Below are 27647 nucleotides of genomic sequence, written 5' to 3'. Positions count from 1 at the left end.
CCACAGTACATGTTAAGCACTTAGTTAAAAATGGAAAAAGCACGAAATTTGTGGGTAGAAGATGTGAACAGAAATGTGTTCCTGATTGACAGCAATCAGGTTCAGTACCATGCATGGTTTCAGGCATCCATTGAGGGTCATGGAACATATTTCCCAGAGGAGAGACTGCTGTATTAGAAAGCGATTTTAATTCTTAAAGTGTTGCCAAACAGGAACTCAGGATCTTAATATTTTTACCAGAAAGTTCCAAAGGGAAAGGAATGGCCCACTAGGATAACAATAAATTTGGCTCTGCTGTTTTTGTTTGTAGATCTACCTTACTTATTCCCAACTATCACCTCCTATTTTTTCTACTCTTCGTTATATTACTTCTCTTTCTAATCTTGTGTACTGTTGTCTAGACTGCTGTTAAAACCCGGGCATTCCTGAAATTAGAAGACATGAAATTCTCTCAACATTATCCAAATCATTTCAGATTGTTCTGTATTTATGAGTTTGCCTACCTGTATACTACATGGGATATGAGTCATTGTGGCACTTGAAAAGAAGTTCATGCTATTGCAATCAGTATTTTGTGTTATTTATGTATTTATTTATTTATTTAATTTATTTATTTATTTTTGAGACAGGGTTTCACTCTGTCGCCCAGACTGGAGTGCAGTGTTGCTGGTGCAATCTTGGCTCACTGCAACCTCCGCCTCCCAGGCTCAAGCGATTCTCCTGCCTCAGCCTCCCGAATAGCTGGGATTATAGGCCTGTGCCACCACACCTGGCTAATCTTTGTATTTTTAATAGAGACAGGGTTTCACCACATTGGTGAGGCTGGTCTTGAACTCCTGACCTCAAATGATCCACTCGCCTCGGCCTCCCAAAGTGCTGAGATTACAAGCGTGAGCCACCTCACTGGCCTGTATTTTATTTTTTCAATGTGATTTTGCAAGAGAAAACATAAGCAACTACTGCTATAGGCTTAGACATAAATAGGTTCTGTTTTAGACACGAACGTGAACAAGAAAGAAAGTGCTTTAAACATAATGCTGTATTTGAAATATGGATGTAAAACATAAGTAAGCCAAATATAACAAAAAAGTAAACACTTAAATTTTAAATAGAACAATAAATGTACAATAATACAACATAAGAGAATTCTTTTATGTTCAAAATCCAGAAATTATAAAAGAAAATAAATGAAATATTCAACTACATAAGTTTTAAAAAAAATGAAAAATGAGAAAACTTCTACTGGCAAAGACATCAAAAAGAATGTCAAAATAAAAATGCCAAAGAAAAAATATTTGCAAGTAATATTGAAGGCAAATGGCTAAATTGAAGGCAAACCCCTAGAAATAGGTAAAGAAAATGGCTAACACCTAATAGAAAAATAACTAAAATATTAGAAGGTAACTCACAGGAAAGGAAATGCAAGAATAAAAAAAAGTGCTTTAAATGATATGTGAAAAAAGTCTCAGAGGTTGCTTTCTTGTTTTGTTGAATTCTAAGTACAACAGATTTGTAGTCCTTGAAGATGTTTTGTAACAGAAAACTTGAAATTTGCAAAAGAAAAAAAGTTCTCATTTATGCTGTAGTGAAACCATACTGTAAAAATTTAATTGTAGGCTTAGAAATTAATTCAGCTTAATAAACTCATAGCATATCATCTTTCACAAATTATCATAATTTTTTCATATATTATGAAATAATAATTTCATAAATTATCATAATTTTTCTCCCACATGGAATGTTTTTCTTAATTTACTATGATAGAAAAAATATTTCTCATAATTAACAAGTAAAGCAAAACAGGAAGTATAGTATCCTGGCATTAATGTGAAATTTGATTATACATTTTAAAATATTTCTTCTGGATCTTCATTTTCCTTGTTTCAAGGTGGAAGATTGTTATTTTGATGTTTTTTTCCACAAAGTATAACGTTGCGTTGTGTATAGATCCTTTATGCTAGTAGATATAAACACTATTTGCAGTGGCTAGTTAATTAAATATTAATATTTCTACCTGGAATTTAAAAATGGTGTGGATTTCATGAATGAAATATATTCTCAAATCTGTTCCTCTTTAAGAAGATAATTAAAATTTCATTTGTGGTTTTTTTAGGAATACTGCTATACTGTAAACCATTGTCTTCAGTATTTGTATAGCCAGTGGGCAGTAGGAGTTGGAGGAGGGAGAACAGAAGTGACGAAAGGAAGGGGAAGACTGTTTTGCCTTTAGTGGCCCATGGCTCACCCCCAAGCTGTGTAAAAGGAGAATGCTTAAGGAGATTGAAGAGAACGGTATTGGGGATCTTTTTTGAAAAGTGTCATCCATGAACTAGAGTGTGGGAGAGGGAGAGGGTAAGGAGTACAGCCTGACTCACACCTGGAAAGGCTGTTCTGCGTTTCCAGAGTTTGAAAGGCAGAGGACATGTGAGTTTCCCATCTGCCAGGTGAGGGCCTCACAGAAAAGAGATGAGTTAAATTGTTGTGAGAGGGGCTGTGTCCATGCAACTACCTGGAGGGTGGCTGATCCCAGCATGAGGATAAGCTGTCAGGAACCTGGTGCCGATTAGAGTGGCCAGGTAGAGGAGTTATTATCCCTGGAATCATCCGTGAGAAGTGAGAGACCTTAGGGTTAGGAGGATTCTCAGAATATTAATAAACACACTAGGCTTTGGACCTGCCACACCCAGGTGGCACTGATACCAGAATCACTCATACAAAAATATATTTACAGAGTTCTGTCACTCTTCTAGACCCTGGGAATAGAGTAATGAACAAAACAGATCAAAATCTTTGCTTTCATAAAGGCTACATTAAAGAGGCAAGAGACAGACAGTAAACAACTAAAGTCTGTGCTATGTCAGAAAGAAAATAAAACAGGATGAGAGCCTATAAAATGCTAATGTGGTGTGGAATGTTAAACAGGCAACCAGGGAAAGTCAGTGACATGGCCTTATTTCAGCCAGGGCTGAATTCCTGATGGGGGCCAGCAAGTGCAGTGCCGCTGAGGTAGAGGCACCCCTGAGGTATCTGGGGGACGACATTAGGAGTCCAGTGTGACTGGAGCTGAGTACTAACGAGGAGACTAATTAGTAAGAGATGGGTTTAGAGATGTAGTCCAGGGCCAAATGGGGAGGGGCTTTGCCAGCCACGGTGCATACTTTGGACTTTAGTTTGAATTCTCAAGGATGGGAGCCATTAGAGCTTTTCAGTTAAGAAGTATAATATTCCGACCTTCATTTTGGAAGGTTTATTCCCAGCTGCTGGGTGGTAACAAGATAATCAAGGAACAAGTGGGGAAGCATGGAGACCACTTGGAGGGCTCCTGCAATAATCTAAGTGAGACTTGATGGTAGCTTGGACCAGGGGTTTTTGTGGTAAAAGTGATGAGAAGTGGTTGAATTCCAGATGTATTTTGAAGGCTGAGCCAGCAGAATCTGTTACAGATCAGTTGTGGGGTAGGAGAGGAAAAGAATTGAGTAATTTCAAAGTTTGTAGAACTAAAGGTTGAAATTGCCATTAACTGAGATGGAGAACATCTGTGGGGAGAACATAGCGAGGAGAAAAGTTATCAGGAATGTTTACCGAACCGAACTTGGGTTCACCTGCCCAATGCAGGTAAGCCAAACGCTGGCATCGAGATTGCAGCAAAAGAAAATGAGGCATTTATTGCAGGGTGCCCAGCAGGGAGAATCAGACAGCTCGTGCTTCAGACCCGAACTCTTCAATGGCTTATAGGTAAGGATTTCTAAAGGCAGGAAAGCAGAAGTTACAGGTAAAGTCATAAGTCAATACATGGAGCTTATACATTGGTTTGACTGAAAGAGGCTGGGTATCTTGAACCAGGGGCTTACAGACCATAGATAGAGTCAAATATTTTCCAATTTGCAATTGGTTAATAAAGAGCGGCTTTATTTAAAATTTTGAAATCAGCAGAAAAGAATGTTAGCTCTGGCATGGGGGCATGGCTTTCTCCAGGTTCCTCAAGAAGAACTTTAGAACAAAGAATGGCGGTCGGAGTTCAGTCCTCAGTTCCCCCTGGTCTGAGGTCTATGTGCCAGCAGATCCTTTTGGTGGGGGTCAGGGTTTCTGAAAAACAACTCAGGGATATATTGCTAAGGTGCTATATTTAGTTTCTATAGAGAACAAAAATCTCATTATTCTAACTTCCTTGGTTATTGTTTAAAGCTACTATTACCTTCTTGCTTATTAAGTTGCTCATTTACTTCTCAGGACTAGCTATGTGCCTGGACTTTCTCTCGAAGGAACTCAAGATTATCTTTTATTTCCATGCTTGGTGGGGCAGTGGCAGGGTGGTGGGCAGAAGCTCAGGCCCCTACGAGGGGTCCTTCCTCCATCTCAGGAGCTCAGTTTTAGAGGGTTAATTTGAGACATCTGTTACACATTTAGATAGATATTTGTAATTGCATATATGAATCAAGTTCAAAGGCAAGGTCAAGGTTGGCAATATAAATTTGGAAGTCTTCAACTTAGAGTTGGTCTTTAAAGCCATGAGACTGGATAGTCAGTCAGGGTAGGCATTTTGATAGACAAGTCCAAGTGCTGAGCCCTAGAACATTTCAACATTTAGAGGTGCAGGAGATGAGAAAGCACCAACAAAAGAGATTGGGAAGGAAAAGTCCAGGAGATTATAGCTCCATAATCAAGAACGATCTTCGTTCCTAGTACCTGTCCTCTCACGTCCTTACTGCAACCTTGAAGGTGTTCATAGTAATTACCAGCTAGAAAGAAAGGACTAGAAAGACAGAAGAAAGAAGACACCATGCCCCTTCATTACTGAGGGCTTCTGAGCCTGGGGGATGCTCACCCTAGGAAGAAGGGAAGTTTTAACTGAATGAAAGATTAGACCGTTAGATTTGAGTGGACATTTTGTTTATCTGAAGGGCATTGGAAAACCTGTGTGAACTGCATGAGATTTCCTAGGGTCAAGAAAGAACTGGTCAAGAGAGAATATGCAAAATGACAGTGGGAGAAATAGTTGCCTTCTGCTTGCACTCTAGCAGTTTCAAATACCCATTTACCATATATTCTCTCAGTTGACATGAAACTATTCAAAACACTTTCAGCTTCATGACTTATCGTCCTAAATCTACAGGCAAAAGTTTAACTTTTGCATAAATCATCAAACAGCAGGTGCTCTGAGTAACTTAAGGAAAAGGGAATTTCAAACATGAAGGTTTTCAAAGTCTCAGTGAAGATCTCTGAAGTGTGTGGGTGCACTTGAGAATTGTCCAGATGTGTAATGTGAATGTGTCTGTGCTGTGTTAGCACAGTTAGAGTGTGGTCCTAATGAGGTTCAGCCACAGAATTGGTAGTCTCCCCATTCAGCTATTTTGAATTTGTCGTTTTGCATAGAGAATGCTAGTGAATGGCTTGTTGGGTTTATATAATTCCATCACCCCACTGAGAAGATCAAAGTGTGTGGTTTACAGGCAAAGCATTAGGAGTGACTTCTCCCTACTCACACCTTCACATGTACAGGACCTACTTTATGCATATACACAGATAGGTCTATGTAGTTCAATGTATGTGCAGCTACTTTTTAAATTTAAATAGAGTACATATGAATGTAACCTGTCAAGAGAATAAGAAAATCAACCAATAATAAGGAAATTCAACTCTACGAATTTGAAGATGAACATTCTTTATAAAAATTGCACATGTATGTGTCTCAGTGAATGAGGGTACCATTTTCATTGAGTTTCTTTCTTTTTATGGTAATAAGTATGACAAACACAGAGGCTAATGCTCATTTATATGATAATTCTATAGTGGAATGTAGGATGGATTTCTTTTTCATTTGGTGCCATTTATTTAGAAGATACAAAATAAATGATTTTTAGATGCATCCTCAGAGTACTGATAAAATATCAATACTTCTTAAATTAATGTTCTTACTGCATTATGCCAAAATTCGTTTTAAAATCCTCAGGATTTTATGATCACACCTTCATGTACTGATGCTTAATGGGAAAATATTAAATTTTCCCTGTTAAATACTACATTCCAAATTCTAAATTCTTGGCAGCTTTGCCAAGTTCAAATAAGTATAGTAAATTTAACTTTGGAATTTCCTGACTTTTGCATTGCTGAAATTTTAGATTTTGCCCAACATTAAGAGAGTCTTTCAATTTAAATTCCCTTTATTTTAAATGTTTAGGGCAATTGTGAAAAGTGAGGAAGACTGGATGAAAGAAATTTTCTGGAGGACATGGTTTTCACAGCTTGTCACTTAATTTTTAAAAAATATTCCCCTGCAAAGCTTAGTGTCATCATGTTAAGTCTTCAGTATTTTAAAACATAAATAACTTGATCTCACTTGTCTTAAAGGTCTATGTTTTAAGTTTGAAGTTTGTCCTAATGTGTCTTAAATTTGGACCAACAAAAGGTGACAAAATACTTCCACTTGAGTAAATTACCTCCCCCCGAAAAAGACAGAGGGACAGTGAGAAAAAAAAAAGAAAAAGGAAAAGAGAGAAAGAAAAACTACTGCTGGCAAACAGCTATGCCTTCCAAGAAATATTTGCTTTGGAATGCAGACCAAATATTTAAACTCATATTGTTTGACTATGTTATCAGTAACTTTTATGTATTTTGAAATAGAGATAGCTTTCAGACTGTTATAATGTTAAAAAGCACTGTGATGGAGCTGCCTCTTGCCACCATTGTTACTTCATGCCTGAGTTACTGCGAATTAGTGTTTAGAAAGATGCAGTATTGATTTCAGGCCAAAAGGGAACCTTTCATTACTTTGCTGCGGTAGTAGCCTTTCAAAAATGCAATTATTCAGCCTAAGTGAACAAAAAGCTCTTAATTAAAAAGTTCCCTTAGTTCCTATTAATGTTAACAAAGACTATTTTCAGTGTATTTCCTTAGATTAATAACAATAGAAAAGAGGGACAAGAAAGAATATATATTGTACTATAGTAAAATCCTGAAATAATGCAAAAATAATGATATAATGTGACAGACCACAGGCTTTCATCCTCTGCATAACCCTTGGTGTTTTCCATCATTCTAAAAAATATCCTTCCCTTTCTATCTTCTCCTTGGGTAACTGCCCTTGCTTTTCCTTCTTGTTCACATCAAACTTTGGAATTATCCCTGATCATTCTCTGTTTTCTTTCTTCTGATTTACTCCCGAACCCGTTCTAATCTAGGGATTATTCTCACCAGTCAAGTGAAACTAATTTCATCGATGTCACTAGATGGACCCTTTGCATTTTTTATCTTACTGAAACGTCCCTACGGAACAATCATCTATAAGTAGTTGGCTCCCAGAACTACCATACAGCTTTCTCTTCTGAGTTCCCTACCTTTGTATGGAGCTGCCTGCCAGGCACGTATACTTTAAACATCGCACAATTATCTCAAACTCAACATACACAGACCGAGTCTTCAGCTACGCTACACCCACCCCACATATACCTTATCATCATTTCTCACATTCATCATGACAGTGATTGGCACAATTATTCATTCTGTTTCCTAAATTATAAACCTGGGTACAAATCACCCATTTTATCATCAAGACATTTAGGTGGAGTCTAAATATATTTTGGATTCATCCACTTCCCTGCCTTTGTCATTATTGTCTCTCTTCTAGATTTCTGAAACAGCTTTCCTTCAGGACTCCTATCTCCTGCATGTTCCACTGCAATCCTTTCTCTACATGGCAGCACAACTACCTTTCTAGATCACAAGTTTGGTCATGTCGCTTTCCTATGTGGATCTCCCGTTCTCAGGATAAAGTTCCTGCCTGATCATTCTGTTTACCTCTCTAGCCTAACTTTCTAGATCACAAGTTTGGTCATGTCACTTTCCTATGTGGATCTCCCGTTCTCAGGATAAAGTTCCTGCCTGATCATTCTGTTTACCTCTCTAGCCTAACTTCTTTCCACACATTGTGATTCAGACACAGGTAGATTTATTTAGTTCCTTCAATAAATTATGCTCTCTCTTGCCTTGTGATATGGTTTGGCTGTGTCCCCACCTGAATCTCACCTTGAGTTGCAATAATCCCCATTTGTTGTGGGAGGGACCTGGTGGGAGGTAATTGAATCCTGGTGGTGGGTTTTCTCAAGCTGTTCTTCTGATAGTCAATAAGTCTTATGAGATCTGATGGTTTGATAAAGGGGAGTTCCCTTACACATGCTCTCTTGCCTGCTATCATGTAAGATGTGACTTTGCTCCTCCTTTGTCTTCTGCCATAATTGGGAGGCCTCCCCAGCCGTGTGGAACTGTGAGTTCACTAAACCTCTTTTCTTTATAAATTACCCAGTCTCAGGTATTCCTTTTTTAGCAGTGTGAGAACAGACTAATACACCTGGCCTTTGTGAGTGCTCTTCCCTCTGCCTGGAGAAGAATATTCCATTTGATTTTCATGGCCTGTTTATCTGTTTCAATTTAACTGTCACTTTCCCAGGGAAGTCTTTCCTGGCCCCTTTTTCTTCTGCATTCACTCACTACCTTTCACTATTTCTGCTGTAGAATTTATCTCACCAATTGTCATCAGGTATAATCTCAGTCTCTTGGCCACCACTGATGGCTTCTGGAGAAGGAGTCCAAGTAGTTTCAGCTTAGCTCACTGTTTTTCAATACTATTTGTGGTCCAAAGAAATATTTTTCTTTTATTTTGAAACCGGCTGCATCTTTTTTTGTTTTTCTCTTTTTATATGTCATCTGTCAGTGCTATGTGTTTGGAAAAAAAGGATAGTACCAAAGCTTTTTGACTGGAAGTCAAAATCTGCATGTTTAATAAGCTGTTCATGTGATTCTTACACACAGTAAAGTTTTGTAACATCTGTACTCTATTTTACTCTCTTGAGAAAAGATATCTGACATGAACTTACTCAACTTCAGTTCTATTACTACATACTCATTTTCCATTTCCCCTGTCTTTGATGAAGTGTCTTCACATTTTTCCAGAGCAAAATGTTCCAGCTCTGCACATTAATTCCATCACCTTTCTGTACTCCTTTTAACTCTTGCCATTAATTAGCTCATTTTCTAGTTGGGATCTCTTCTCTTTCCTGACTCTTCCTCTTTACCTACAAACCCATCCTAAAACACATTAACCATAAAACCACTCTTTCATCTCTTTAGTCACCTCTCACTATACTATTTCTTGCTGCCTTTCTTCATGGCAAATTTTCCCAAAAGCTTAGTGTATACCAGTTATCTCAAGTTTCTACTTATTTCTTATCCTTTTGTAAAATTGCTCGTGTTCCCCAGAATCCCTCATTGCGTTTGGTGTTCTTTCTTATTCTGTTTCTTCTTAATTATTTTTCCTCAACATACTAGTTTCTTTTTGCTGTTGTAACATGTTGCCACAAACTTTGTGGCTTAAAACAACAGATTTATTATCTTACAGTTCTAGAGATCAGAAGTCAGAATGGTCTAACCAAGCCCAAATCAAGGTGTTGGCAGGATTACATTCCTTTTGAAGTGTCTAGGGCACAATCCTTTTTTTGCCTTTTCAAGTTTGCAGAGGCTACCCTCATTCCTTGGCTTGTGGCCTCTTCCATCTTTAAAGCCAGTAGTGTAGCATCTTCAAATCTGTCTCTGAATCTGACACTCTATTTCTTTGTTCTACTGATAAGGATTCTTGTAATTACATCGGACAGAGGACCAGATAATCTAGGATAATCTTTGCATCTCAAGATCAGCTGATTAACAACCATAATTCTCTTTGTCATGCAAGCTCACATACTGATCGTTTCTAAATATGATATTATTGGATGGCTGCTATTCTGCCTACTGCTATTGACTTCCTTAAAACGTAATAGCTTTTCAATAATACTGGTGACTCTGTTTACCTTTTCTTTATCTTCACTTGCTTCTCTTCTTTCAAATGAATATATCCCCTTAGGACTTATCTTTAACATTTTTCTTCTCATGTGATCTCTTCATTTTATATTATTCATCTCAACTGATTTTATCCACATTGATGGTTTCAACTGTCTATACCCATAGATTCCAATCACCTTGCAAAGACTTACTCTAGACAGTCAACAGTTTTTAGATATTAGTAACTCAAATTATTAATCATGAAGCCATGAATTTTCCCAGAATATATTTTTTACTTTACTGATTTTATTAATATTAGCTCAATAATGAAACTTATTGCCATTTTCCCTTATTCTTGCTTTTACTTTCAGGATATTTTTTCATGTATTCTTTTATTTCCCAGTCCCACCTTCATTATCTGGAATTGAGACTATGCCATCATCTCTGCTGTCCCTGACCCATTTCTCCATCAGCCCTGATCATCTTTATCGACATTGGTAGAAATCTTTGCCTAAAGTGAAGTTCTGATCACTCTCCTTGCCTGCTTAATGATTCGGTCACTCCTCATTGCCTACAATGCAAGGACAAATAACTGAAAATGGCATTCTAGGCCTGTCACTTAACTTTCTAGTTTTATTGTTTTCTAAGTAAATGCCCTCAGGTCATGGAAAGCTGCCCATTTCTTATGCATGCCTTATAATTGGCTACCTCCATACTTTAGCTAGAGTATTTTCATTGTCTGGAAGAACTCCCTCCTGTCTTCCTTGCATGCCAAAGTTCCACCCCATTCTTTAGGAGCCTTTATCAGTCAATGACTATGTCTGCCAAGAACTTTTGCCGATTCTCATGGTTGAATTGAGATAACATGTTGTTAATCTTCTTTGATGGAATAAATTATAATGTGCCTTGTTTCACATTTAGGTATTTGGTATGTGGCAAATCAAAGGCCTTTTTAATTAGCGATTACTTAATGAGTTCATGAATGAATAGTATATGCCCAGTCAGTATCTGTTTATTTGATTTCTTAAGAGAAGTTGAGAGTTTTAAAGAATGAATAGCATAATTTTCATTAACTATTGTTTCTTTTTATTTCAAACAAAATATTTATTTAAGAGATATACCCATTTATGGCCATTTAGTTATCATCAGTAAGCTAAATTTTCAATGTGTTTAAATTTCAGTCTGATTCAACCCTTTTCTATAAAAAATACCTTCGATCAATGTATATGCTATAGCTAAAGCTAACATTTGTTTATTGAAGCTGAAGGTAAAACAATGATAATTCAGAAATTTCATAACTATCCTTGCCAGCTTTGATGTATACTTGTATGCTGTATGGGAAAAAAATCAAAAGAAGATCCTGGGGATTACGTTTGCCCCCCTTCCCACAAACAAATTATCTATTAGAGAAAAAAGTTTTTATGTTAAGTGGCTGATCTGGAAAAGTTAGTATGCCAGCTTTCTTGGTTACAATAAGAATGTAATAAGTAAGATCTCTTCCAATGGCTAATGGTTCATATTAAATTAGAAAACCTGAATTCAGTTAAAAAGAACATGGAATGGGAGGACAGGGCTTCCAGAATGGTGATATAAGCACCTTGGTAGACTCTCTCCCAAGTAAAATAAGAATTTAACTCATGAAATACATTTTTTAAAAAATACCAACAATATAAAGTCTCTGAAAATTCAAGAAAAAATCCGGCCCCATATAGAAAAGACTATACATCATTGTCAATTATCAAATTTAGCCCCATATAAAAAGAAGTATACATCAGCCAGGTGCAGTGTCTCACGCCTGTAATCTCAGCACTTTGGGAGGCCAAGGCAGGCAGATCACCTGAGGTTGGGAGTTTGAGACCAGCCTGACCAACATGGAGAAACCTCATCTCTACTAAAAAGACAAAATTAGCCAGGCTTGGTGGCGCATGCCTGTAATCCAAGCTACTTGGGAGGCTGAGGCAGGAGAATTGCTTGAACCTGGGAAGCGGAGGTTGTGGTGAGCCGAGATCGTGCCATTGCACTACGGCCTGGGCAACAAGAGCAAAACTGTTGTCTCAAAAAAAAAATTATACATCATTATCAATTGAGATTTATCTCAGGAATGCCAGATTGGTTCATCATCTGAAAATTAATTGATGTAATGTATTATTTAAATAAAAGACAAAAGCCATGATCACCTCAATATATGCAAAAAACCAAAAGCATTTGAAAAAAGCCAATACCCTTGTATTATAAAAATAATCAGAAAATTAAGAATAGAAAGAAAAAAATAAGAATAGAAAGGAACTTACTCAACTTGATAGAGAGCATCTACGAAAAACTACAACTAACATCATACTTAATGTTGAAAGAATTAATGCTTTTCCCTAAGATTGGGCACAAGACAGATGTCTACTCTCACCATTTCTCTTCAACATTGTATTACAGGTTCTAGCCAAGGCAATTATGCAATTAGGTAAATAAAAGTTACCCAGACTGGAAAAAAAGAAGTAAGACTATCTCTATTTGTAGATGACACGTGTTTAGTGGACAAGGTAACAACTGAAGTGAATAAGGAATACACTAAAGTGGCTATGGTGTACTCTAAAAACTATTAGAACCAATGAATGATTTAAGCAAAGTTGCAATTGTACAAGATCAATGTACAAAAATGAATTTTATTTTTATACAAAGAATAAATGGCTTAGGAATAAATTTAGCAGAGAAAGTGCTAGATTTGTACACTGAAAACTGTAAAGCCTTGTTAAATTAAGAATGATCTAAATAAACAGAAATACACACCATGCTTACAGATTGAAAAACTTAATATTGTTAAGATGGCAGTACTCACCAAATCGATCTATAAATGCAGCACAATCCCTGTCAAAATTGAAGCTTGCTTTTTTGCAGAAATTGAAGAACTAATCCTAAAGTTCATATGGATGCAAAATACACATTTTTCATACCAGCACATGGAACATTCTCCAGGATAGAGAATATAGGTCACAGAACAAGTCTCAACAAATTTTTTTAAAAATCAAAATCACGATATACTGGATTAAGAAAATGTGGCACATATACACCATGGAATACTATGCAGCCATAAAAAATGATGAGTTCATGTCCTTTGTAGGGACATGGATGAAACTGGAAAACATCATTCTCAGTAAACTATCGCAAGGACAAAAAACCAAACACTGCATGTTCTCACTCGTAGGTGGGAATTGAACAATGAGAACTCATGGACACAGGAAGGGGAACATCACACTCCGGGGACTGTTGTGGGGTGGGGGGAGGGGGGAGGTATAGCATTAGGAGATATACCTAATGCTAAATGATGAGTTAATGGGTGCAGCAAACCAGCGTGGCACAGGGATACATATGTAACAAACCTGCACATTGTGCACACGTACCCTAAAACCTAAAGTATAATAATAAAAAAAAATCAAAATCATACCACATACTTCTCAGATCACAATAGAATAAAACAAGAAATCAATAAGAAGAGAAACATTGAAAAATGTACAAATACATGGAAATTCAACAACATGCTCCTAAATGACCATTGAAGAATGAAATCAGTGGGTCAATGAAGAAAGGAATAAGGAAATTTTAAAAATGTCTTGAAACAAATGAAAATGGAAACACAACACACCAAAACCTATGTTATACAACAAAAGTAATGCTAAGAGGGAAGTTTGTAGCAATAAATACCTGGGTCAGAAAAAGTACAAAGATTTTAAGTAAAGCAGTTAACAATGCACCTCAAGGAACTAGAAAAGCAAGAACAAACCAAACCCAAAATTAGTGGAAGGAAAGAAATAAAGATCAGAGCAAAACTAAGCAAAATAGAGACTGAAAAAACAAAATACAAAGGATCAACAATATGAAAAGTTAGTTTTTCTGAAAAGATAAACATGATTGATAAACCACTAGTTAGAGTAATCAATAAGAAGGAGAGATGACTAACAAAATTAGTTGAGATGACTAGCTAAACAAAATTAGAAATGAAAAAGGAGACATAACAACTGATACCACAGAAATGCAAAAGATGATTAAGGACTATTATAATCAGTTATACACTAACAAACTGGAAAGTCTAGAAGAAATAGATAAATCTGTGGACACATACAGCCTACCAAGATTGAATCAGGAAGAAATTGAAAACCAGAACAAGCCAATATAAGCAGTGAGACTTAATCAGTAATAAAACATCTCCCAACAAAGAAAAGCCCAGGATTGGATGTATGCACTGCCAAATTCTACCAAAATTATAAAGAAAAACTAACTCCAATTCTCCTCAAACTATTCCCAAAAATTGAAAAGGAAAGTACTGTCCTTAATTCTACAAAACCAGACAAGGACAAAACAACAACAAAAAACTATAGACCAATATTCCTGATGAACATAGACGTAGAAATCTCCAACAAAAATAGTAGCAAACTGAATCCAACAGCACATCAGAAAGATAACACACCACAATCAAATGAGATTTATCCCAGAGATACGAGGATAGTTCAACATATGCAGGAAAAGCATTTGATAAAATCCATCATCCCTTCTTGAAAAATCCCTCCACAAACTATGCATAGAAGGAACATACCTCGACATTAAAAATACCATGTATGACACACTCACAGCTAACACCATTCTGAATGGGGAAAAGCTGAGAAAGCCTTTCCTCGAAGAACTGAAATAAGACAATGATGCCTAGTTTCACCACATATTCAACAGACTACAGAAGTCCTAGCCAGAGCAATCAGACGAGAAAGAAATAAAAGGCATGCAAATTAGAAAAGAGGAAATCAAATTGTCTCTCTTTGTAGATGACATAATCTTATATTTAGAAATCCTAAAAATTGCACCAAAACCTCTTAGATCTGATAAATAAATTGAGTAAATTTTCAGGATAAAAAAATCAACGTACAAAATCAGTAGCATTTCTATATACCAATAATGAAATACGTAAAAAAAAAAAAATAACTCAAAAGGCAATTCTATTTACCATAGCTGCAAAAACAATAATAAAATACCTAAGAATAAATTTAACTAAGGAGGTGAATTCTTCCATAAGGAAAACTGCAAAACACTTATGAAAGAAATTGAAGAGGACACAAACAAATGGAAAGGCATTCCATGCTTACAGATCAGAAGAATTAATATCATTAAAATGATTATATTACCCCAAAACAGTCTACAGATTCAGTGCAATCCCTATCAAAATATGAATGTCATTTTTCACAGAATTAGAAAAAACAATCCTAAAATTCATATAGAATCAATGGAGGCATCACACTAACCTGACTTCAAAAATATATTACAAGGCTGTAGTAACTAAAACAGCATGATACTTGCATAAAAACAGATACTAGACCAGTGGAACAGAATAGAGAACCTAGAAATAAATCCACCTATTTACAGTCAACTGATTTTCACCAAAGGTGCCAAAACAACATTGAGGAATGGACATCCTTTTCAATAAATGGTGTTGGGAAAACTGGATATCTATATGCAGAAGAATGGAACTAGACCCCTATCTCTCACCATATACAAAAATTAGCTCAAGATGGATTAAAGACCTAAACATAAGACCCAAAACCGTAAAACTACTAGAAGAAGGCATATGGGAAACACTCCAGGACATTGTCTGGGCAAGAATTTTATGACTACGACTCAAAAGCACAGGCAACAAAAACAAAAATTGACAAATGGGACTCTATTAAACTAAAATGCTTCTGAACAGTGAAGGAAACAATCCACAGTGTGAAGAGTCAGTCCTGTTAAATTGGATAAAATGTTTGCAAACTATGGGGTCGGGCACAGTGGCTCACGCCTGTAATCCCAACACTTTGGGAGGCTGAGGCGGGCAGATCATCTGAAATCAGGAGTTTGAGACCAGCCTGTTCAACATGGAGAAACCCCGTCTCTACTAAAAATACAAAATTAGCTGGGTGTGATGGCACATGCCTGTAATCCCAGCTACTTGGGAGGCTGAAGCAGGAGAATTGCTTGAACCAGGAGGTAGAGGTTGCAGTGAGCCGAGATCGCTCCATTGCACTCCAGCCTGGGCAGCAGGAGCAAAACTCTGTCTAAAAAAAAAAAAATGTGCAAACTATGGACATTTCTCAGAAGAAGTCATACAAATGGTCAAGAGATATGTGAAAAAATGCTCAGTATTACTAATCATGAGAGACACACAAATCAAAATTACAATAAGATGTCATCTTATTCCAGTTAAAATCACTATTATTAAAAAGGCAGAAAATAACATGCTGGTAAGGATGTGGAGAAAAGGGAACTCATACACTGTTGGTGGTAATGTAAATTAGTATAACCAATACAGAAAACAGTATGGATATTTCTCAAAAAATTACAAATAAAACTGCCATGTGATCCAGCAATTCCACTACATAGCATTTATTCAAAGGAAATTATTATATCAAAGAGACACCTGCACCCTCATGTTTATAGCAGCACTTTTCACTATAGCAAAGATATGGAATCAACCTAAGCATTCATCACTGGATGACTGGATTAAAAAAATGTGATATATATACACAATGAAATACTACTTGGTTATAAAAAAGAATAAAATACTGTCAATTGCAGCAACATGGGTGGAACTGGAGGGTATTTATGTTAAGTGAAATGAGTTCAGAAGATAAAGACAAATATTTCATAGTCTCACTCATATGTGTATAAAAATTGATCTCATGCAGTGAGAGAGTAGAGTAAGAGTTACCAAAGGCTGGGAAGGGTGTTTGGCCATAGTGGAGGATGAAGAGAAGTTACTTAATGCGTACAAACGTACTGTTAGATAGAAGGAATAAGTTCCAGTGTTTGATAACACAGTAGAGTGACTATAGTTAACAACAAGGTATTTTATATTTCAAAATAACTAGAAGAGAGGACTTGAAATATTTTTACCACATAGAAATCATAGTCAAGATGTGAGGGATACCCTAAATGCCCTGACTTGATCATTACACATTCTGTGCGTGTAACTAAATGCCACATGTCTCATAAAAATGTATAAATGTTTTATTTTAATGAAAAACTTTTTAAAAAAGTTTACATGGAAATTCATAGGCAAATCATGTAACATGTGGGACATATGTAAAGGATTTTTATAACTCATTCGTTAAAAAAGTAAGTAACTTAATTAAAAACTGGGGAAAGGAATTGAACAGATATTTCTCCAAAGACAATACGCAAAAGGCAAATAAGGACATGAAAATGTGTTCATCATTATTAATCATCAGGCAAATGCAAACCAAGTTATAATGTGATACCACTTCACACCTACAAGCAAAAAAAAAAAAAGTAGATGAGTGAAGGTGAGGATGTGGTGTGTATGAGGGAATCCCTCTTACACTGCTAGTGGGGATGTAAATTATTACAACTGCTTTGGAAAACAGTTTGTCAGTTCCTCAACAAGTTAAACATGGAATTACTGTATGACTCAGCAATTCCACTTCTAGGTATATATCTAAGATAAATGAAAACATATGTCTACACAAAATGAATACCTGAATGTTCATGGCAACTTTATTTATAATAGCCAAAAAATAGAAAATGGAAATAACCCAAGTATTCATTGACTGATAAATGGATAAACTGTGGTATATCCATACAACAGAATATTATTTAGCAATTAAAAGGAATGAAGTGCTGATACATCCCCCAACATGAATGAGCCTTGAAAACATGAACTAAGTGAAAGAAGCCAGACACAAAGGACCACATATTTTATGATTCTATTTATATGAAAAGTCCAGAATAAACAAATGTATAGAGACAGAAATGAGATCAGGGGTTGCATAGGGCTTGGAGAGGAATAGGAGGAATGATTGCTAATAGGCTGGAATTTCCTTGGGGGAGATGAAAATGTTCTGAAATCAGGTTGTAGTTATGGCTGCACAACCTTGTGACTATACTAAAATCATTTGAGTTTTACACTTTAAATGTGTGAATTGTATGGCATGTGAATCATGTCTCAGTAAAGCTGTTTATAAGTATACAATGAAATTCTGAGTACAGTTGATACACACCATGCTTTTGAAATCTGAAAAGAGGAAAGCAGACATCAATTTTCCATTGCAATTTATAATATTGATATTGCGTGTTGTCTTTAGAAAAGCTGGAAATAGGCAGCAAATTATTGCACTTAACACTTCAATCATGAATTTTCCTAATGTCAAACAGTATATGAATAAGTAGAAGTTCAGTGTATGCAAAAATATGCTTACTTTTTTCTGTATCAAAAAGATATTATACAGAATATTCCAAATATGTATAGTTCTTGGCATCAATGGAAACAAAATGTTCTAAGAACACGTTTTTAAAACAAAATTTCTTGTTTTATTTGTACTAAGTTTCTGTAACATAATTGTTAATGGACGGCTTTTTTTCTGTGACATGTACCTATAAGAAGGGACAGTCGCTCTAGGGCGTTGTTCTTAGAATTCCGTGATATCTGAGATCACGTTATCACTACTTATCAAATTATTCATTATATTCTGTTTAGTGTAAGATTTACGGGAAATGTTGGTTGACAAATGAGGTTATGTGGTTTGGCAGTCAGAAATCTGTCAGATGGTTTTGTTTAGGTTGGATTTCCTTTTTTGAAAAACCTGTGTTCAGAGTCTTCACATTACCGGAGACTTCCCAGTCTTTCTCTTTTTTTGCCCTTTGAAGTCACACTTGACAATCCCCCTGTTTTCACAGTGTTCTTCCTTAGCCTCCATTCTTCACATTCTTCCTCCTTCCTCCATGATCCTTCCTTCCGAGACTCCTATTCTGCTTTTCTTCCTCTGACTTTTCCTTAGATGTTGATAGTTCTCATGCTTCCCTCCTTCAATTCCAGTCTTTTCATTTGTCTTCTTTGGAAATCTCATATGTTGCCATAACTTCAAAGGCAATCCTTATGCTTGGTGATAAACCATAAATGTCCATCTTTATAACTTACCTCTTTGCTAAGTTTCATACCCAAATTTTTAGCTTTGTAGATTAGAATTTTTACTGGTTTCTCTCAAACATCTTAGGATCAAAATGTCCAAAGCTCAACTTAACTGTAAAACATGTTCTTCCATTTGTGTTCCATTCTTTGTTAATTGCACTATGTCATCATCCTTGTCAATAAAAATAGTAGTATAAGATATCTTTCTGGTGACAAAGTCCTTCCTATTGATTTTTCCTTCAAATTATCTCCTGAATATATGTTCCCTTCCTCATCATAAAGCCTTACTTCAAGCTCTCAACATTTATCCCTGGACTATTATATCATCTGTCCACATTAAATACAAGGACTATCTTTCTAAAATATTGATATGCTTATGTAATTCTTTTGTTTAAACTCCTTCATAGACACTATTCATCACTTTCAGAATAAAAGCCACAGTCCTTGGCTTGGCTCTTCAGGATTTAGCATATGCCTAACGAGCTAAGCTTATTGTCCATTAGTTTCCCAGCTGTTCTGGTACACTCTGCATTCTTCAACTGTGGTGTATTTTCAGACCCAGTTGCCCATGCTGTTTGTTGTTGTTGTTGTTGTTGTTTAGTTGGAAGCTACCTTCACTCGATTGGCCACAAAAATTCATTCAGGACTCCAGGCCTATGCCAATCAGAACATTTTCCTGGCCAGAGGAATCATTCAGAAATTAGCATGTGACCCAATTCAAGAAATTAGTACAAAAGGGATGATTTGCTGGGAGCTTCTGGAAAAAGTTTTCTTCCTCTCAGGAGAGAGCACTGGAAAAGACACTCTCTTCCCTAGGTGTCCCAGTCAAAGGAATAGCCTAAACCTGCTGTATCCATTTTGCTCCCATCAGGGAAGGCAGCTCAAGTCAAAATACAGAGGAAGGCCTAGTTGAACATATCTCACAGAAACTGAACAAGACACATTGGTTGAAACCACTTCTAGACTTCAGATATGACAGCTATTAAATTTCTTATTTATATCAGTTTAAAACAGTTTTTCTGATATTTGCAGACCAAAGCTGCAAACTGATATAGTTTCAAAAAAAGGTCCAGGAGAGATGGGTGGTGGCAGTATATTCAGTGTGCAGAACATGGATGAAACCAATTCCCATTGTTAAGACTCTGCTTTTTCCCATGAGCAGACTTGTCACCTTTAGGCACACTTGTTTATACATAGATAACATATGCTTTATATTTGTGGATATACTACTTCCAAATCTGATTATGACATACAGTATTGAAGAACTAATATTCAAAAGAGCTAAATGCATGTATCCTTCTGAGCATAAATGCTAATGCTAAATTTAAATCGGTGGATAAACATTGTGATACAGACAGGAGGCAGGGAAATACTGGGTCAAACACAGGGGTTGGAGGTCCCTGACGAGGGCTCCACCCTCAAGCCTGGACCTGCGACCCTAAATGAGAACATGAATTCCTGTTTTCCTGCCCGAATGTTGCCTTTTCCAAAACCACCCTGGCCCACAATACCCCCTACCCTGTACCCACAAAAACCCCAAGCTCCACTGGCAAAGGAGCAGAGCACCATGGCAAGGAAGGAGAGAATAAACATCTGAATGTCGAGAGGAGAAGAGGCAGCTGGACATCAGAGACTACGGTTGGAGAGGAGTTCAGCTGGGGATGGTCGGAGAGGAGTTCGGCTGGGGATAGCCAGACTCCAGGGGAAGATAATCTTCCCACTCCTTCCGCTTTCCAGCTCCCCATCCCACTGAAAGCCACTTCCATCGCTCAATAAAATCCTCTGCATACACCATCCTTCAATTCGTTCACATGACCTGATTCTCCCTGGACGCCAGACAAGAATTTGGGACACACTGGGCACTGAGCTTTTTAACATTTAAGCCATCTGCGAATGGCAAAGCTAAAAGAGCATTGTTTGTAACACACACCTTCTGGGGCTCTGGAGGTCACTGGCAACACCAAGACACTGCCGTGGGCCGGTACAGAGTTTGTTCCTGCCAGCATCCAGAAACACTCACCCTGGCTCCTGCACCTGCTCACCTGTGTGCTCCCCTCCCGCGAAGGGTTTGAGCATGGCAGCCAAGTAAATAAGCCACCCCTGTCTCAAGTCCTGCGAGGGGCTCAAGGGAACTCTCCCATCTCAGTTGGGCGTCACTGTATTAAAATGCAGGGGTTTTGGTCAGTATTTTGGGGTTTTGTTATTGTTTTAAAAAAGCACCTTATTTTTTAATTTTTAAAATATGGTAGATATCTAGCCCAAAAATGAATTAAAAGCATTTTTATTTTTTATACAAAACCTGAGAGCCTTTTATGTATAATTATTTTGAAGCTAACCTTTTAGGGTTTCTACTCAATTATAAGGAGAATTGTGAAACACATAGGTTTTTTTTGCACAATAAAATTTTAACACAAAAATCACAAATTTAATGTCACTCCACATGTTCTTCTATGTCCCAGATTTTTTTTATCCAAAAAAAGAAAATGTCAAACATCTTTTAATTTTCCATTCTTTTTATTGTCAGGAAGAGTTTTAAGACTAGGGCATGGGGAAGTTGTTTATTATGAAACGAAATGCCTAGAAATAAAAGCCAATGTTTAAATGAAAAAGTTCAGTCTCTTAGTGTTTAATATTTTGCATAAATCCTGGGCTCCATAAGCACCTCAGTAATTCATATAATTTTAGATGTTAAGAGAGTGAGGAGGCAAGTTTTAGTTCTTCACTTTTTTAATGCTTGCTTTACTTTGTATCCTTCTTTTCTTTCTTTTCTTTTTCTCTTCCTTATCCAGAGGTGATGATAAGTTTCTGTGGAAAAGTACAGCTGTTTAGTTTCATCTCTCTTCTGAATCCATGCTGAGTTGTATTAAGATGCACTTAAGATAGCAACACAGGATGCAACAGGTCCTAATTTTGCACACATGGTTCTATTTTGTTGGATTAAGTCTGATGGCAGCTCTTTGACCACATTTTGTATTTGCTCCTCATGTAGTCAATTCATGTCAGAATTCTGATCTGTCTTGGGAAATTGGTAGATTTTTGATTTGTACCTCTGTGCCTTCAGTGGCTAAGTGTTAAGCCTCAAATGAAGATATTATTTCATAGAATGTCTGAATCTCGTAACTTTTTTTATAAGAACATGCCAAGAAAACACACAGCATATAGTTATTTCATGATAAAGCTTGTAGGCAAGAGTGACTTGTCAGAATAAATGGAAAAAAATAATGAATAGACCAATAAAAGGATGTAAGAAAGGCATCGGCAAGCTTTTTCTTTTTAAGCATGGGGTTAAACATATTTTGTGTATTTATAATAAGAATATAATTATTTTTCCTTTTTTATTGGACATTTTAAAAGAATAAATGCAACTGAAAAGAGAAAAATTAAAAGTCAGCCTACTTTGATTTTTCAGTAATTATCTGTATGTATGGCTTTTATTGTTGTTTCTTCTAGTTACTGGCTTTTGCTACCTCTGTTCCTTAAAAAAGACAGCCACCTCCCAGGAATTTGGGTGCATTTTTCTCACAATGACTCATTTCCTTTTTAAATGTATTAGCAATTAGCTCCCAGTTATCCCTAATTGCAGCTTTGTTAGACTTCCCACCTCTCTCTGCTTACTGAACGAGAAGAGAAGTACATTAAAAGTGTATATAAATGACTGGGTTTTCTGCTTTAAGGAAAATTTTAAAGAAAGCAGACTTTTCATTAATGGGAAAGGAAATAGACTATTTCCAGCACTGAGTATGCTGAACGGATAAATGTAGGGAGGTACAATAGGAAAACTGGAGACTTCCCAAAGCCTCCCAAGTTTTTGCCCTTTACCATGTTTCTGTATTATTTTAGATTGAAGTTATTCCCAGAATGTCGAATACACCCATATTCAAATGTAAGTACAAAAACATATCCTGAAGCCAAGTTTAAAAAAAAGTTATTTGCCACTCTTCATTGCCTCAAATAGTGTGAAAATTAGTTATACATTTTCAAATACAGTTATTCTATATTTGAAAATGTAATCCATGTATGTGTTTTTTTAAAGGCTCTAGTAGGATAATTCCTTAGTTGATGTAGAATGGAAACTAAAACATTGACATCTTTACTTATTTCCAATTTAAATTGCATTTTTAAAAAAGGGTATAGAGTTCTGCTTTAGTTGGCCTTGTTTTAACTGCCATGGGAGTTTACTTTCATCTCAGTTCCCATAGATATGTGTGAGAAATTCTTTGGGGCCTGAAACAAGAGTATCTTCAGGGTTATACGATCTGACCTAATCAACCATGAATGCTCTCATACTCTTAAAAAAAAAAAAATCTCCTTTAAAAGCTATTTAATGAAGGCCTTTCTAAATCATCTTCTCCTTCTTCCCTTGATTAGACATTGATGAGTGCAGCATCATTCCTGGGATATGTGAAACTGGCGAATGTTCCAACACCGTGGGAAGCTATTTTTGTGTTTGTCCACGTGGATATGTAACCTCAACAGATGGCTCTCGGTGCATCGGTAAGCCTCGCATTTTGAAGGCTCAATACACTGGGTCTTTATAATGACAAAACAGCCCAAACAGGTATGAAGATGGCAACGATTATAAAATATTGAAGAAATGGCTGAATGAGTTGTTTAATGTAAACAGTACCAATATTGAGGGATTGATAGACAAGGTACTCTTTGCAAAGACTTCAGTTTCAGAATCCAGCTGGGTTGGTTTTATGTTGTCAAAGTCATTTTGAGAATAAAGACAGACACAAAGGCATGAGAAAATTTTTTTAAAATCTGCTTTGGGAGACAGAATGCAGTAATTAAAGGTTCTTTTGTTGCTATGAATCATGAATGTTATCAACATCTTATTTACTTACAACTTGTTTATTCTATTGAAAATAGTTACTATACAAAAAAGACACCTTTAATTTTGTGTTTAAATATATTAAATTAAAACCATTGTATGCTCTCCCTTGTTTATTTAGAAAGATGAAATAGTGCTACAGTCATGGTGAAGGTAATCTGTTATTGAGCAAGGCTTAGACGTCTGTCTTATTGCAAGCATAGAGATTATGAAGTGTCTTTTGATGCATAATCACAGCACAGTGAGCTACCCTCACATTTCTCTTCCTGAGCTTTTAACCTAGTCTATTCCAATTTTAAGCTGACAATAGGTAGAAAGAGAGGAAAAAAGATGTGCGGGAATTAGGGAAATTAATCCAATACTTAAAGAATGGTGGTGTTTGGTCCACTAGAGGGTGGCAGTTTGGGCAGTGTCTCTCTCTCCCCAAACCAGGCAGTTAGTATGTCAGCAACTAACTGCCAGGATCTCTGTAGGTCTTGATGATTCCCTAGTGATTCTCATGTGCCCAAGAGAACTGAGTTGATGAGATGGAAATACAGAGTCAAGGATGTAAGCTAGAAGTCCTAGGCCACCAATAAAAGGACTGTGGCCTGAATTCATTTGATTAAATGTACTGATATATCAGGCCATCCAACAGTGAACATAAGAGATACAAATCCTGCCTTCAGAATGCCATATTGTCATCATAAATAACAGTAGAAGCCTAGTAATAGCAGTAATAGAAGAAACAGTGGTAGTAGTAAAAATAATAGCTGTCATTTAAGATACTACACATACCATGTGTAAGGACTGGGCTTCTCCACTACCTCATTATCTCATAGCTGTGAGGAGTCAGGCAAGCTACCATCTTCTCTACACTTCAGTTTCTTCTAATAAGTGTCCAATAAAATATTCTTCATTATTATTATTATTAAGAGGAGGAGGAGGAGGATATGCCTGCTCTGGACCTATACAAATATGTCATATGGTCCTTCTAGTAGTCCTGTGTGATAAGTATAGTTATTCCAAATTTACGGATAAAAGAAATATGGTTTAGAGAGGTTAAGTGACTTGCCCAGTGTTTTGCAGCCAATGAATGGAGCCAGGATTCAAATCCTGACCTCTCTGACTCCAGCCTCTGTGCTACTGGGACACTGAACTGCCACTTACCCACTTTAAGACTGTGGAGATCCTGTGACTAGATGTCAGGGCCTCCAGCATGAGTGGTTTCTTCACTGTCATGCTAACAGCCTGCTTTGAGAAGTAAGATGTCTGTTGGGAGCCTCATGTCATGTCTTTGAATGAGAATTATTTGTGTTTTACAGATGAATCAGAGTTTCTATCTTGCATTAGGTAAATAATTTTTCAGGAAATATTAAGTCTATACAACTGAGCAGATAAACTATTTTAGGGTTACTGTTGCCAGTTGGCTCACTACATAGTAAGTTTGATTCATTTAATACCCTAATTCTCCCTTATCCACAGTTTCACTTTCCATGGTTTTGTTTTCTACAGTTCCCACTGTGATTAAAAAATATTAGATGGAACATTCTATAAATAAACAATTCATAAATTTTAAATTGTGCACCATTCTGAGTAGCACAGTGAACTTTCACACCAGCCCGTCCAGGATGTGACTCCTCCTTTTTCCAGCATGTCCATGTTGTATAGGGTCTGCACCCACTAGTCACTTAGTAGCCATCTCAGTTATCAGACCGACTGACAGTATCGCAGTGCTTATGTGCAAGTGACCTTATTATACTTCATCATGTCCCCTGAACTCAAGAGTATTGATGCTAGCAATCCGGATATGTATGAAATGAGAAGCCATAAAGTACTTCTTTTAAATGAAAAGGTGGAAGTTCTCTACTTAGCAAGGAAAGAAAAGAAATTGTATGCTGAGGTTGCTAAGATCTATGGTGAGAACAAATCTATCCATGAAATTGTGAATGAAGAGAAAGAATTTCATGTTAGTTTTGCTATTGCACCTCACACTGCAAAAGTTACAGCCACAATGTGTGATAAGTGTAGTTAAGATGGAAAAGGAATTAAATTTGTGGGTGGAAGATATGAACAGAAACGTGTTCAAATCGAAAGCAGTTGGATTCAGCACCATTCAAGGTTTCAGGCATCCACTGGAGATCTTAAAATGTATCCCCCGCAGATAAGGGAGAACTACTGTATAATTTGGCTGTCAGCTTTCTATGAGAGTTGAAAATCAGTGCAACTGCCTACACCTGGCTTGATTTTCTTGAACTCTATAGGAAAATATGTTTATGCACACATGCATATGCGAACACAAAATAATCAGCTTGGAATAGGTATAGATTCAACTCTTTAGGAGAAATGTCGCCGTGGGAGTCGTCATTGAACACTGTTGTCTGGGTGCTGTAGAACCTGGCTTCAGGAAACTTGTCTCCTAAAATATTGCTAGAAGAAATATGCCTGGAGAAGGAAGTGACGTTATTATTGTGAAGTTCTGGAAATACCAAATACAGCACATGTATTTTATTTGGTAGTCAGTGTGGAGTAATTGAAGGCCTTTGAGAACAAATTGTAATGCGGGGTTGGGGTCTTGAGAACAGAGAGAAATGAAACTAGTTATGAGGCAGAATTGCCAAAACAAGTTTCAGCGTTTTATTTCCCATTTCTAAATTGCTTTTTATTTACTCACTTACATTTCAAAATCTTTCTCTAGTCAAACAAAACTTGCATTCATATTTTTGTTTTGCATTGGAAAAGAAGCATGATTCCTCATTTTATTCAGATAAGACCAACGTACCTAATGATTTACTAAGGTGGGTTTTCTTCGATGAGAGTTTTGATTTACCATGAAATTATGATAAACTCTTTTTATCTCTTGCCTCCTTATGTTATAAAGTCCTAAGTCCCTACCCGGACATTCAAAGCCCTTTACAACCTGACCTAACTTGTATTCCGGACTCATCTCTAACCACTTGCCACCTCACCCTCGTATTTCCCTCATTGTTGTACAAGACCACACTGCCATGCCTTTGCCAACAGTACCCCCTCTGCCCGAAGCATCTTGATTTTCCCCTTCTATGCTCATTAAAATCCAGCTCATCCTTTAAGTCCCCAATTAGGTATCACTTTTCCTTTTTTGTTTTTTTTAAGATGGAGTCTAGCTGTGTCACCCAGGCTGGAATGCAGTGGTGCCATCTTAGCTCGCTGCAACCTCTGTCTCCTGGGTTCAAGCAATTGTCCCACCTCAGCCTCCTGAGTAACTGGGATTACAGGCACCCACCACTACGCTGGCTAATGTTTGCATTTTTAGTGGAGACTGGGTTTTCCTGTGTGGGCCAGGCTGGTCTCGAACTCCTGACCTCAGGTAATCCACCCGCCTCGACCTCCTAAAGTGCTGGAATTAAAGGCATGAGCCATGACCTCTGGCCAGTATCGCTTTTCCTTATAGCCGTTTCACCTAAACTACATTTTCTTCTTGGGCAAAATTAATCAGCCCCACCATTTTGAAACGAAATGAAATATTTCATTTCAAAAAATGAAATATGTTTTCATTTGCTTCATTTTAGGGTTTACTGCATTGTCACAGGTACTTGTGCGTTACTCACTGGCTAGACTGTGGGCTTCGTTAGGCCCTGTCTTATGCAGCTTCACGGACCCTGGGCTTTATGTAATAAGCATCTTGCATAAAAGTTTGTGCTGAGTAAATCTTTTCTGAATGAATAGGAAAACCAACAAATGAATGAATGAATGAGATGATATTGAATGTAAGAACTTCATGTTGATTATAGCGGCCTTGCAGCCTTTGGCATCTCTTTGGACATGATGTTGTGCCACTGAATTACGGTCCTGGATGCTCATAAAGCAAGAGCTAACTTGAGGTTCGGAAAGCCAAGTCCTGCACTAACCAGGAGTCCCATTCATTTCACTATCAACATCCTAAACACTAGGAACAAAGGAAGGTCTCTAGGGAAGGGAGAATGGCTCTCCAGAATTACAAAACCAGTGTTATTATAAGTAAGCAGCTTAAAAATGTTTTGAATAACTATGTTACATTTGGAATAAGTATGTGTTTTCCATACGTGAGAAAAAATTAATCTAACATTT

General features: G+C 36.9%; 1 protein-coding gene across 1 annotated transcript in view; it reads left to right on the top strand.

The window, feature by feature from the left end:
- The window catches only part of FBN2 (fibrillin 2), a 282139-nt gene that overhangs the window by 106829 nt on the left and 147663 nt on the right, over window positions 1-27647 (top strand). The window contains exon 8 of the mRNA XM_030818406.1: window positions 23114-23239. Coding sequence (XP_030674266.1) covers window positions 23114-23239 — 126 coding nt within the window. The remainder of the gene's footprint in view (window positions 1-23113; window positions 23240-27647) is intronic.

Source organism: Nomascus leucogenys, chromosome 2, assembly GCF_006542625.1.
Source record: "Nomascus leucogenys isolate Asia chromosome 2, Asia_NLE_v1, whole genome shotgun sequence".
Taxonomy (NCBI): Eukaryota; Metazoa; Chordata; class Mammalia; order Primates; family Hylobatidae; genus Nomascus; species Nomascus leucogenys.
The sequence above is the reverse complement of the archived record's forward strand: the minus strand, read 5'-3'. Positions and strand labels throughout refer to the sequence as shown.